The sequence below is a fragment of the Dermochelys coriacea genome, chromosome 9 (assembly GCF_009764565.3).
Source record: "Dermochelys coriacea isolate rDerCor1 chromosome 9, rDerCor1.pri.v4, whole genome shotgun sequence".
NCBI classification, from domain to species: domain Eukaryota; kingdom Metazoa; phylum Chordata; order Testudines; family Dermochelyidae; genus Dermochelys; species Dermochelys coriacea.
This window is the reverse complement of record NC_050076.1, coordinates 9710673-9724688: the sequence shown is the minus strand read 5'-3', so window position 1 is coordinate 9724688 and position 14016 is coordinate 9710673. Positions and strand designations below refer to the sequence as shown.

Here is a 14016-nt window from a genome sequence, read left to right as displayed (position 1 = left end):
AGACGCCAGAACAACAGATGCAAAACCTGCAGACATATCTCCACTGCTACAATGATCAACACCCGCCCACAGCACACCTTTCAAGATCCATGGATCTTATACATGCCTATCACAACATGTGGTGTACCTTATCCAGTGCACTAAATGTCCCAATAACAACTTCATGGGTGAAATCAGACAACCACTACATCCTCAAATGAACTCATGCAGGAAAATGATAAAAGACAAAAACACCATCTCACCTGTGGGTGAACACTTTTCACAGAGTAATCACTCTATAGCTGATCTATCAGTCCCCACCCTCAAAGGAAACCTGCACGACACTTTCAAATGACGAGCCTGGGAGTGTAAATTCATTACTCTGCTAGACACTGAAAATCGTGGACTGAATAGAGACACTGGATTTATGGCTTATTACAACAATCTGTAACCCACTAACAACCCCCACAACCTGATTTCTCCTGCCCCCATCCTTACTTTCCTCCCTATGACTGGAGGGGTGTTAATGGGCCACGTCACCTTGAATGGTCCGTTGAAATATGTGTTAACTACTTATGCTAATCAATCTATAGTTAGCAGTACTGTAAGTAGCATAACTACTTATGCTAAACCTTGTATTTAGCAGTGACACTTTGAATTAGGCCATGTCTATACTATATCTCCTGTATACTGTATACTGTATACTATATACAGTTTACAGCAGCTGTAAGATCACTCGTGTAGCCACTCTACGCTGACAGGAAAGAGCTCTCCTCTTGACATAATAAAACCACCTCCATGAGCAACAGTAGCTATGTCAGTGGGAGGAGCGCTCCCGCCAACATAGTGCTATGACACTACCACTTATGCTGGCATAATTTATGTCACTCAGGGGGGTGGAATAGTCACACCCCAGGGAGACATACGTTTTGCCGACATAAGTGGTAGTGTAGACATGGCCTTAGTTTCCCAGACCTGAAGAAGAGCTCTCTGAGGCTCGAAAGCATTTCTCTCTCACCAACGGAAGTTGGTGCAATGAAAGCTATTACCTCATGCTCACCATTGTCCCACCAGTATCATAGGCAGCCTGCAGTGTGCATATGGGAAGAGGGATTTTATTATCCTGGGATGGGCATGCTGGCCAAGGACAACAGAAAAGGTTAATTTCATCAACGTAGCACTCCACCTCTATCAGGGCTCATTTTAGGAGGAGGATGGCAGGATCAGACAGGACACCTTCATGGTCAGCCATGTAGCTGCCAGTGTTGGGGTCCAGCAGACAGACTATAGAAGCTTTGGTCCTGGCAGACTGCCTCTCTATTCCCAACCCCTTGCCATCTGCCTCTTCCCCACTTTTTTTTTAACTGCTTAACAGACTGGGTCTGGGCAGGTCCAGCACAACTCCAGTGCAACAGGTGAAATGTCTGTGAGAGACAAAGTCCCGAGGAATGAGTGCAAACAATGTGTCTATACTGGGCAGCCTACGCTCAAAAAGGGAAGTGGTGCACTGGGATGTCCCAAGAGGATAGTCCCAAGGAAGGATCAGGCCTCTAAAGTAGCTCTCCTTCAAGAGAAACAAGGTTCAAAGTCTAATGTTTTGTTGCTTTTTGGTAAATATCTAAAAAGATTCAAAGGAACAACAGTTTTTCTCATGGGATGAGATTTCAGACTTTGCAACATTTACAGAAAGTTTATATTGTGCCTCTTGCAGCACCTATGAGTTTGCTACAATCTCACCACTTGTGCACCCACTCCATGCACACAAAAAAAGCTCTTCAGCTCCTAAATCTACACAAGCAATTTAAAAAATACATTCTGAAGTATGAAAGGGTTGTGAGTATAACTCTGTGTGTGTGTGTAGGGGTGGGGGAAGGGGACAGGCACTGTAAAAACAAAGCCAAGTTAAGAGAAGTCATAAGTGTCCTGCTCAATTATATATTCCTTGAAGTGCAACAAATCCAGGAAGTAGGTGAAGTGTTTTCCCTTCTTGTTTAGCTGAAATTGCAAAACAGAAATCGCTTCCCCATTACTGGGAGAGCAGATACCTTAGGTCCAAAATGATTCATGTTCCAGTCAAAGCATGTGGTCTATGAGTGAAGATCTTCACTAAGTTAGCTGAGAAGTTTATTTTAACTTAGTCCATCTGGAGGGGGCTATATAAAAATCTGCACCCAAATTATACAGAAGATGGGATTTGAGATTCAGATTCTAGGTTAAATCAGGCCTAGAGGAAGGTTCAAATTAATTGGTACTGGAATCTCATAAACTGTTCTTATGTTTGTTTGTTTGTTTGTTTGTTTGTTTGTTTGTTTGTTTGTTTGTTTGTTTACCCAAAATGGCAGAACATCTGATCTTGCAAAATGTCCACCATCATAGGATATTTCCAAACTGGATCCAGAAAATAAGACCTTTTTGGTTTTGGATCCAGTCTCGAACCAAAACCATTGGAGTGGATCCAGATATATGGGTCTGATTCTGACCCCACTGCTACCCCCCAAAAAATAATTGTGCAGAGGGGTGAGGGTTGTGAATTATATGCTCTAGAACAGCCTTGCCTCTAATCTTGACCTGTTTTCATTTCAGTGTTGAAAGGACTATATTTCACTTTAGTTCTAGCTATTACTATAACCTGAAAATACAATTCAATGCAATAGAAGGGCCACATCTAGTTAGCATGATTGACATCTCAGATAATAAATATTTGTTATCAGTAGAGATCTAATTATGACAACATGCTTTTATAGTCATATTTGAACTTATGTTCCCAGTTCAGACTCTCCCAGACTTTAATTTATTGCTCTCACAGCAGTTGTATTATCCCCTTGCTTATGGTCATATTGACCATAGCCCATAGAGAGCAAATGCAGTTGCTTCATTCTATCTGCTGTGATGGGGCAAGGCAGTATGACTACAGGAAAGTAGTGAGAAACAGGTATGTTAGCCCCAGGCTAAACAAATCCCTGTTACCATGGTAACCAAATGGCAGTTGCTCCAGGTTAATCAAGATACCTGGGGCCAATTAAGATCCTTCTAAAAGCAGCAGAGACAGCTAGGTTGATTGGGACACCTGAAGTCAATCAAGGGCTGGCTGGAACTAGTTAAAAGCCTCCCAGTTAGTCAGCTAGAGGCATGTGTCAGGAGCTGTAGGAGGAAGCTGTGCTGCTGGAGAAACTGGGCAGGACAAACCCTATCAGGCACAATGAAGGAGGCCCTGAGGTAAGGGTGAAGTGGAAGTGGGGGCTGCTGTGGGGAAGTGGCCCAGGGAATTGTACCTGTTTCAAAAAGTCAGCTACCAATAGCTGCTACTATTATGGTCCCTGGGCTGGAACCCAGGATAGAGGGCAGGCCCGGGCTCCGTCCCCCACTCTCCCCGATTAATCACAGAGACTGTGAGATAACGGAGACTGTGTGAGGGAGGGTTGCTTCTTTCCATATCCCCGGCTGTCTTATGATGAAAATGGCTCAGTAGGCTGTGACCCTTGCCTCTAGAGAGAGAAGGGCTACGTGGAGAGTCATAGTGAGCCTCTGAGGCTAGCGTAATCCACCTGGAAGTGCGGGACCCACTGAGATAAGGTCAGAGCTTTGTCACAACTGGCATCGGGGTGGGATCGATTGTTCACAGCGTGATGGAAGAAAGAGGTTAAAAAAAAAAGTGCACTGCGGTTTTGGGGTTTTTTTGTTTTTACCACAATGGAGGAGGTGGTGAGAGCTCTGGTTCAAGCCAGGGCAGCCCAGCAGGAGGGTTCAGGCAATGGTTCAACAGGAGTCTATGCGGCTATGCAGGAAACCAATCAATTATTAGTGAGCCAGGTGACCCAAGATCTCGCCCTCCTGCGAGAGGTAGTGGACCAGCTGAAGATCCTCACCACCCAGGCCCAGGAGTCCGATGGGACACGAACCCTGAGGGCCACTGGTTGTTTGCCAAAGATGACGACAGAAAATGACATAGAGGCATATCTCCTCTCATTCAAAAGGATTGCTCAGCCTGAGGCGTGGCTCTAGGATCAGTGGGCCAGCATTCTTGCCCCTTTTTTGTGCGGAGAGACCCAGAAGGCCTACTTTGATCTGCCTGCTAAGGACGCTGCTGATTATCCCCGGCTGAAGACAGAGATCCTAGAATGATCAGGATGACAGCAGCAGTACGGGCCCAGAGGTTCCATGAGTGGAAATACCAGGAGAACAAACCTCTGATGTCCCAGCTATTCGATCTCATACACCTCGCGCAGAAGTGGTTAGAGCCCAAGGCATGCTACAGGCCAAACGCATAGCAGTGACGGGCATACATGAGGCCATGAGCCATTACCCCACCATCCTGGTGGAGATGAAGGTTCAGGGGAACCCCACAGTGGGTGTAGTTCCTAAACTCCCAAATTCTGTAATCATTGGGAGGGACTATCCTGGGTTTGATAATTTATTTCCCCCAGAGAGGCTGGAGGGAGGAGGGGAACCTGAGGGCAGCAACTCGTCGCTGGGGGAATGTCAACCTCCAGTGTTTTCTGAGATTTGTCAGGATCTGTTCCCAGTTCCCAGAAAGACCTGGAAGAACAAAAACGAGAAGAAGGCCGCGAAGGATTTGGGAACCCGGATCCTGACCCAGGGCCAGAAGAACGCTCTAGTAGGCAGATGGACACGGGCAGCAGAAAGCGAAACTTCCACCGCAGAAGATGAGCCGGAGGCTGACCCCAGCTGTGACACCGGCGAGCTGCAGGAAGAAGCAGGAGCCAGCCCCTGGGACCTCGGGCAGGTTAGACCCGGAAGAGAGACTTTTGGGTTGGACCAGGCGGAGGACACCAGATATGATAACACCAGGAGAGAGGTGGCCAAGATAGACGGGATACCTGTGGATTGGAAGGTCCAGGGACCAGGACCTTACTTTATATTGAAGAAAGATCTCCTGTACCGGGTTGTGCAAATGCAGGAGCAAGAGACACAGCAACTTATGGTGCCACAAAAGCATCAAAAAGCTATATTGAGCCTCTCCTACAGTCACCTTTTTGGAGGACACCTAGGGATAGAGAAAACCCAGGCAAATATCCTGCAGAGGGTCTTCTGGGCAGGAGTACACGAAGATGTCCAGCGGTACTGCACCTCCTATCAGGAGCGTCAGCTACATAGCCCTCACCCACACGTGAGGGCCCCTTTGATACCTTTTATAATAATAGAGGTACCTTTTGAACGAATAGTCATGGATCTGGTAGGGCCCCTAGAGAAGACCGCTCAGGGCCATCAACATGTACTTGTTGTCCTGGACTATGCAACCTGGTACCCGGAAGCCATCCCCTGTGCAACGCGGCTTCCAAGACAATAGCTAAAGAGCTAGTACAGATCTTTGTCTGGGTTGGACTACCCAAGGAGATCTTGACTGATCAAGGGACATCTTTCGTGTCCAAGCTGCTGAAAGATCTCTGTTCATTGCTTCACGTACAAGCCCTACAGACTTCTGTATACTACCCGCAAACAGATGGCCTTCTGGAAAGGTTCAATAGGACCCTCAAGGTCATGATCACGAAAGTGGTAAGCCGGGATGGGAAAGATTGGGATACGCTACTGCCTTACCTCATGTTCGCCATCTGGGAGGTCCTGCAAGCCTCCACAGGCTTCTCTCCATTCGAACTACTATACGGGCGCCACCCCAGGGCATATTGGATATAGCCAGAGAAGCTTGGGAGAGGAGCCAAATCCAAGAAGGAACATAGTCGAGCATGTACTGCAGATGAGAGATCATATAGCCCAAGTTACGCCCATTGTACGGGAATATTTGGAGGAAGCACAGGAGGCCCAACAAACCCATTACAATCACCAAGCAAAGGTTCGACAGTTCCGACCAGGTGGTGGTACTGGTACCCACAGCAGAGAGTAAACTTTTGGCCCAGTGGCAGGGACCCTATGAAGTGGTTGAAACCATGGGGGAAGTGAACTATAAGGTATGGAAGCCAGGCCGCCGGAAACCGGAACAAATTTACCACATCAGTCTTCTAAAACCTTGGCATGACCGAGTGGCATGCTTAGTCACCCAGGAGGCCCTTCTGCAAGTGGATAACCTACACGAGCAAGTGAGGATATCACCCAACTTGACGCCTAACCAAAAGGTCCAGGCAACCGACATGATCAACCACAACCGAAACATGTTCTCTGCGAAACCAGAGTGGATGACCGAGACCTATCACCATATCCACACGATCCCCGGAACCAAAGGAACATTGAGACCCTACTGAATCCCAGCTGCCAAAAGAGAAAATATCAAGGCCAAAGTGAAGAAGATGTTAGAATTAGGGGTCATTGAAAAATCTCACAGTCAGTGGTCCAGTCCAATTGTACTAGTGCCCAAACCTGACGGTACCACAAGATTCTGTATTGACTTTCGCCGACTGAATGAAATATCCCAATTCGATGCATACCCCAGACCACGCATCAAAAAACTGGTTGACCAACTGGGTAGTGCCCGATTCCTGACTACCCTGGATTTGACAAAAGGGTATTGGCAGATTCCCCTGACCAAAGAAGCTAAAGAGAAGACAGCATTCTTCACCCCGGAGGGGCTATTCCAGTACACCGTCCTCCCTTTCGGGCTACATGGGGCCCCGGCCACATTCCAGTGCCTCATGGATAAGCTGCTGTGCCCCCATATTTGTTACGCAGCCGCATACCTAGATGATGTCATCATCCATACACCAGACTGGGTAACACTCTTGGAGAAAGTTGAGGCAGTACTGCGCACCTTAAGGCAGGCTGGCCTCACTGCTAATCCTGCTAAATGCGCCATAGGGCTAGCAGAGGCTAGGTACCTGGGGTATATTGTAGGAAGGGGCATAGTGAAGCCCCAAATGAATAAGCTAGAGGCGATTCAGAACTGGCCCTGGCTGACCCGGAAGAAGCAGGTCTGCGTGTTCCTAGCCATAGTAGGGTATTACCTACGTTTTATTCCCCACTTTGCCTCTAGGGCAAGTCCCCAAATGGACCTGGTAAAGGCCTGAAGTCAAGAAATGGTGAAGTGGATTGACACTGCAGAGGGGGCGTTCACAGACCTTCAAACAGCCTCTGTAATGACCCCGTACTCATAGCCCCAGACTTTAACAAGGAATTTATTTTACAAACAGATGCTTCTGAGGTGGGGTTGGGGGCTGTTCCGTCACAAATGGTGGGAGAAGAGGAACACCTGATCCTCTACCTAAGCAGAAAGCTTCTCCCAAGAGAACAGAAATACTCAGTAGTCGAAAGAGAATGCCTTGCTGTCAAATGGGCCATGGACACACTGCATTATTACCTCGTAGGCCAGCGATTTACTCTTGTGATGGACCATGCACCCCTCAAGTGGATGCAGCAGAATAAAGAAAAGAATGAAAGGATCACCAGGTTATCCCTACAACCATTCCAGTTCCGCATATGGCACAGGCCTGGAAGCCACCACAGCAAAGCTGCTGGCCTGTCACAAGTACACTGCCTGGTGCCCCATGTTGCCCAACTCTATGGTGTTGAGCAGAGGGAGGGATATGTGATGGACAAGGCCAGATGACTGTAGGAAAATAGTGAGAAACAGGTTTGTGAGCCCCAAGCTAAACAAATCCCTGTTACCATGGTAACCAAATGGCAGTTGCTCCAGGTTAATCAAGACACCTGGGGCCAATTAATATCGTTCTAGAAAGCAGTGAAGACAGCTACATTGATTGGGACACCTGATGCCAATCAAGGACTGGCTGGAACTATTTAAAAGCCTCCCAGTTAGTCAGTTAGGGGCGCATGTCAAGAGCTGTAGGAGGAAGCTGTGCTGCTGGAGAAACTGGGCAGGACAAACCCTATCAGGCACAACGAAGGAGGCCCTGAGGTAAGGGTGAAGTAGAAGTTGAGGAAGTGGGGGCTGCTGTGGGGAAGTGGCCCAGGGAATTGTACTTGTCCTGTTTCAAAAAGTCAGCTACCAATAGCTGCTACTACTAGGGTTCCTGGGCTGGAGCCCAGAGTAAAGGGCGGGTCTCTGGGGTCCCCACCCTCCCCCCCGATTAATCACGGAGACTGTGAGACAACAGAGACTGTGCGAGAGAGGGTTGCTTCTTGCCACCTCCCTGGCTGTCTTATGATAAAAATGGCTCAGTTGGCTGTGACTCTTGCCTCTAGAGAGAGAAGGGCTATGTGGAGGGTCACAGTGAGCCTCTCAGGCTAGTGTAAATCTGCTTGGAAGTGTGCGACCCACTGAGACAAGGTCAGAGCTTTGTCACACTACCCGTAGTTGCAGTTTGATGCATTAGCCCAACAAAAATAGAAAAGAGGAAGCTGTAAGTTAACTTGTTTTCTTTAAGGTTGTGAAACAGCCTTAAATTTAAATTAATGTAGATAGAGAAGACACAACAAGAGTTCAGTACTGCTCAGCTTTTGGTACACAAAACAATTTCAATACCCATTTTGATAATAAAAAGAAAAGGAGTACTTGTGGCACCTTAGAGACTAACAAATTTATTAGAGCATAAGCTTTCGTGAGCTACAGCTCACTTCATCAGATGCATTTGGTGGAAAAAAACACTGAAAAAAGTTTTTTTCCACCAAATGCATCCGATGAAGTGAGCTGTAGCTCACGAAAGCTTATGCTCTAATAAATTTGTTAGTCTCTAAGGTGCCACAAGTACTCCTTTTCTTTTTGCGAATACAGACTAACACGGCTGCTACTCTGAAACCTGACATTTTGATAATGTTTTCAATCTAAAATTCAGAGGAAAAAATTAAGAGGCAGGAAATTTTTCACAAAAAAGGAAATCTTTCAGAATATGTTTTCCATCAAAATGTCATTTTTTATTAAAAATATTTCCTTTGAAAAATTTCAGCCAGCTCCTCTAGTGAGGTTGGTAGGTTAGAAAAGCAAAAATGAAGCCATTATTTGATGGGTCTCCACATGGCCAGTCCTGGTCACTAGCAAACCCCGAAATCTCTCCACCACCCTAATGTCCATAACCAGTCCACAGTGGGGCAGGTTTTTTTGTGTCTCTCAGTCAGAGTGTTGCTACTCTTGCACATTCAGGTGGCTCGCTCCATCTTCTGAAAAGACGTTTGAATGAGCGAGCTTCATCCCCGAGAACATGTCCCATTGCTTGTTGGGATTGCTCTCCAGATGTGGGTTTCACAGCATTCTCTTGGCCTGTTCCAGTGCCCAATAAAACTGATCCAGTGACCTTGGAAGGTGGCATCCACTGGATGTGCATTGCAGAAGTAGAAAGGGCCAAGCATAGGGGTGCCCACCCATCCCTTCTCTGAGCCCCAGTCTGCCTCTGAAATGGTTTTGTTATACCCCTTCTCCAGGGCAAAGCTGACTGATAGAGATTTTGCTATTAACCAGGGGGACTTACACCTGTTATAGAATCCCTGTAACAGCTATTCTGGCACAAGAAGCCATTATGCAATGATGAATCAGGCCTATGTCTCTTTCTATTGCTCCATAATACTTCAGGGCATCTGCACCTGTATTTCCCCTCAGTGATCCAGCAAGGTCACCCACTCTTAGGCTTCCAGCTTCCCCATTGCCTTTCTTGGGTGGAGTCCCTTCCTTTCTGACCAGGCTATCTTCCGGCACCGTAGTTCCCTGCCTTCACAATGTTGTTCCCAGCACAGCCAGGCTGCCCAGGCAGGCCCACTTGCTTTCTCTTCAGAGACAGTTAACAGGTGTCATTGCTACAGTTATAAGTTACCACACAGGTCTTTCTCAGCAAGCCTACTTAATTCTTAAAGTACAAAGCACTACAGAGAAAACACATTCAAAACAATAAAAGAACCCATACGTATGCTAATAAACTCACCAGAGTTCACCCTATAGTGGACACTGACAGGAGCAGTTCTTCAACCCCCGCATGCTAGGGGTTTCCTTGTGGTTACAGGTTCATCACAGCTCCAGCTCAGAACAAGCACACCCCGTCTTATGGGCCTCAGTAGGCCCAGTCTTTCCAACCCTTCTGGAAGGATTGGGGCCCTCCATGAACCAGGGGTCCTGTCCATTGGCTGGATCAGGAAGAAGGCCCTGAGCTTGTATAAAATCAGCCTATTTACATCTAAAACTCCTTTCTTGGTCTGTTGGTCTCTGGAGAATCCAGTTTGAACTACCGAGGTGTGTGTGACTTCAATGGGCTGATAATGGAGGAAGTACATTACCATCCCCCTTCTACTAGGAGTTACATGTAATGCCATAACACAGACACAGCTGCATTTTTAATCTGATGTACCCCAAAGGTAATAACCCTAATTCAATCAGGTGTAACTTAATTCAATATACAGCAGTTTATATTAGTTCTATAAGACTTATTCCGGATATTGTCCGTCTGTCACAGTCCCCATCTCATTTTTGTGTCAGAATGACTCAAAGCTGTATATAAACTTGCTGCTGCTTCAGCACCCCAGCAATTCATTTTTTGAGAACTTTTAACTTTTTTAAAGCCTCTCTTTCCACATTGGCTGATGTAGGATTCAGTTCGTGAGTGTTGCAGGCCCTGAGAACTGCATTTTTTTTTTACCCTGCAGTCCTTTCCGCTTTAATAGAGCTCAAGTGCTCTGACATCAAAGGAACAGGGCAGTTTTCAAAGTTCTTTTTTACTAATCCGGGTTTGAAATCTCCATTTTCATGCAATTGATGGAAGAGAAGACAGCCACTGATTCAGGCTGCGATTGTCACTGCCTCCAAAGGAATTTAGACACCCAATTTTCATGAATGTCAATGGAGAGTGTGTATCTGAAGCCCCTTGAAAATCTCAATCTTTTTTCCTTTAAGACAATATCCCATGTTTTTAAAGCAATCTGAGCCCCTTTTACTCTCTTCTTTCCCACCCGTTCCCCCTGATCCCCCCTTCCTTTCCCTTATCTTTCTGTTTAAGATACCTCCTCCTAAGTAAACTCCTCCCACCAGCCTCCCTGCCAAAAGTGTGGGACTAACATGACGTTTGCTTCCCTCACCCTGAGTCTGGCTGGTCTATTTAAATTGTGAGATCTTTGGAGCAGGGACTCTTTGCTACTCTGTTTGTACAGTGCCTAGCACAATGAGGCCCTGATCTTGCTTGACCCTTAGGCACTACCATAGTAAACCTGATTAATAATAATAATAGCTATAGGGTGAGGCAATAAAGAAACTGGCCAATATATTTTTCTCTCATCCAAATCCCTTTGCCCAGCTTTACACTCAGCGAAACTAACTGCTCAGTGCCACTCAGGGTTTTCCCTTTTTATGCTGTACCCAATACATGGCTGCTTTTAAGTGATGGACTTGGTAATAGGGACAAACATAAGGCCTGATCCAGCATTTATTGCAGTCAATGGAACTATTCCTATTGGTTCCAGCTGGCTTTGGATCAAGGACTTCAGGAAGTGGGAATCCACCTAATTTAGTTGTTTTACAAAGGATCAGATCCAGTGGGAGCTTTTCAGGCCCCCAAACACTGGATCAGGCCCCCAGCCCTTGACTCCAGGCTTCCCTTCCCCAAGCCACACACAGAGAAATTTTATTCTGCAGACTTTTCAAAAACTCATACAGAATTTCTAAAAGGGAGAATCTGAAATAGAAAAAGATCCTCGGAAGCAGCTTCCCTCTGCTTAAAGGCAGCACAACATTATCAGTTCATTTCATTTCCCCCCCGTCTCGTTCCGCTCTCCGTTACAGCACATAACTTCAGAGCAACTCCTGTGGACTCCAGAGGAACTATTCCAGATATACCCCAGGGCACTAGAAAGCAGAATTTGCCCAGGTTGATTACTGAAGTTGCTGTTCACACAATTGATCTGATGTTTTCCCTGCTGAGTGTATTGCTATGGTTAATGCTGCTCTGGGAAAGATTTTTGACTGTATTCTTATAAGCTTCCTGAACATTAGGTGCAAATAATCAGTGCAGAACGACACGGCAGAGCCACCAAGCCATTATTCAAAGGCCAGATAGTTTAATCTATTTCCTCAACTGATATTTCTTAGTTAATGCGGGTATTAAAAGATGTCTTAATATTTTGGGCCAGATCCTCAACTGGTGTAAATCAATGTAGCTCCACTGATTTCAGTGAAGTGATGCTGATTTACACTAGCTCAGGAGCTAGCCCTTTAACTTTTATTTAGATTAATCCCATGTAACTGTTTTCCCCTTGCTCCTGTCCTGTACCATATAGATTAATGTCTCTCCATTAACTGTGCATTAGCCGTTTTAGGTGCCTAGCATGGTTTTTATCTAACTCTTTTAACTCTAATATTTTCCATGAGCTCTGTAGATTTGTTTGGGGATCTCTTTAACTGAAATCACCTGCTTCTTATTAATGCATTTACCTTAGCTAACATAAGCTCAGGGTTACTTTCAACACAGAATGCAAGGAAAAATATCTAAAGCAAAAACTCAGAACAGTGGCTGCACCAAAGCTTAAGCTATAGCCATATTTACTAGCACATTTCTGAGCAATGGGAACATATTAATTGCATCATTATTTATAGGAGCAAATTTGTTCTCCATGTGTTAATCTGTTATTAAAAGTAATGTTTTTAATGCAAAGAAACACAAACTTGCAATGACCAGAGGTCGCATTTGGTGTTATAAAGCACTAGGAAGGCTATAACTCACCACAGACAACGTTTAGCAATACCACCTCCAGAGCACGCCTACCCATGGTGGAGGCAGGATTGAGGCTAGCTGCAGTTGTGGGGTAAGGTGCTGCTCTTCCTCTTTGTAGAGCTGAAAGGAACAAATGCCTGCCCAAAGGAAGATCAGTTTCAAACTGTGCAGGCACCCCTAAGTCACATGAACAGAGAGAGGGGGTGGAGCAGGGGGGAGCCAGTGTCTTCTCAGTGTTAAGCCACCACAGAGGAAAAGGTTGATGATGGCTGGAAAGTGAAAACAGGAAGGACTGGTGTTTTAAGCAAGGAGTTTCGTTCCCGCCCTGCAGCCCATCAAGTGGGTAGCAAGAGCTTACTCAAAGTGGCTTAATGTTGTCCCTAGGTTTCCAGCTTCTAAGTATGGCTATTTGATGCTGTCTTTGAAGGCTGCAGTTTTAATGATTGAAAATCCTGAGCATTAAATGGGGAACAGAGAGAGAAAGTTACTTTGCCCCAGTGTGTGGTTAAAAAAAAAATTGGGAAGGGGGAGGTAAATTCTTTATTTAAATTTAGTGCTGGGAGAGGTAGAGGTTTGCACACTTACAGTGCACTGAGTGGGGCAGGTGCAAGAAGCCAGGTCCATCCACCTCCACCCAGACAGAGCCCAGCTAGAATGAGCAGAGGGGCGGGCAAAGCCTACGGGCTGGCTAGCAGTTCTTGAGCACTACGGGCAATGCTGACTAGCATACCCAATCATGCTCCATGATCTCAGTGAGGTGTGACCACCTGCGCTGAACATGGCCAGCAGGGTCAAGAGCACGGCCAGGTCCCTCAACACATGGTAATGACAAGTCGAGATGTACTAATACTTTATTCTGACAACCATTCTGTGACTAGAAGATAGCCTAGTATGCAAGCTGCTAGAATGAGGAGCAGACTGCTGGAGTTCTGCAGATAAGAGCACCCCGTACTAGTGTGTGTCTGGATTTATTTCCACGTTACTCAACACATGTCATATGCTTGGCGTGGTGCATGCTGCACCTTTCATCAGCGGGATAAGGGGTACTATATATTGTGCTCTCCCAGCAATCCCCAAGGCATATGCCTGGATCTGCTCATTGTGGGGAGAATGCTTTCTAGAAGACCACCTGGTCTCTTGAGCCCCAAACCCTCCCACTAGCGCCCCAGAGAAGATAGAGGTCCCTCAGGAGCTAACCCTTTGCAAATACCGTGAACCAGAAAGAACAGGACTGGAAGTTACAGCAGTAGTCTCGATTCCAAAACAGTGCCGGTATGTTTCCCAAGTCTCTGCCAGACCTGGGGATGGATCTTTCCCCTTCTCAGAAGAGGTGCCATTGCATAGAGCAAAATGTCAGGACTGTGAAAACACAGAAAAGCAAAAATTGATTCATCCCCATACACGTGTGCAGCCTGTCACCTGAGGCTATTTATGTCCTAAAGGGCCCCCCGATCCTAGAAATGGTTGGAACAGAATGTGAAAGCAGAAG

At 46.2% G+C, this 14016-nt stretch overlaps 1 protein-coding gene across 2 annotated transcripts in view; it reads right to left on the bottom strand.

Moving 5' to 3' along the window:
* The window catches only part of LAMP3 (lysosomal associated membrane protein 3), a 43100-nt gene extending 30306 nt beyond the window's left edge, over nucleotides 1–12794 (bottom strand). Inside the window, exon 1 of one of the 2 annotated variants that reach the window (XM_038417586.2) lies at nucleotides 12537–12794. In XM_038417586.2, the coding sequence (XP_038273514.1) occupies nucleotides 12537–12582 (46 nt within the window). In that variant the 5' untranslated portion in view covers nucleotides 12583–12794. The remainder of the gene's footprint in view (nucleotides 1–12536) is intronic. The other variant, XM_038417585.2, reaches the window with a different exon arrangement.
* Nucleotides 12795–14016: the final 1222 nt, after the last annotated feature.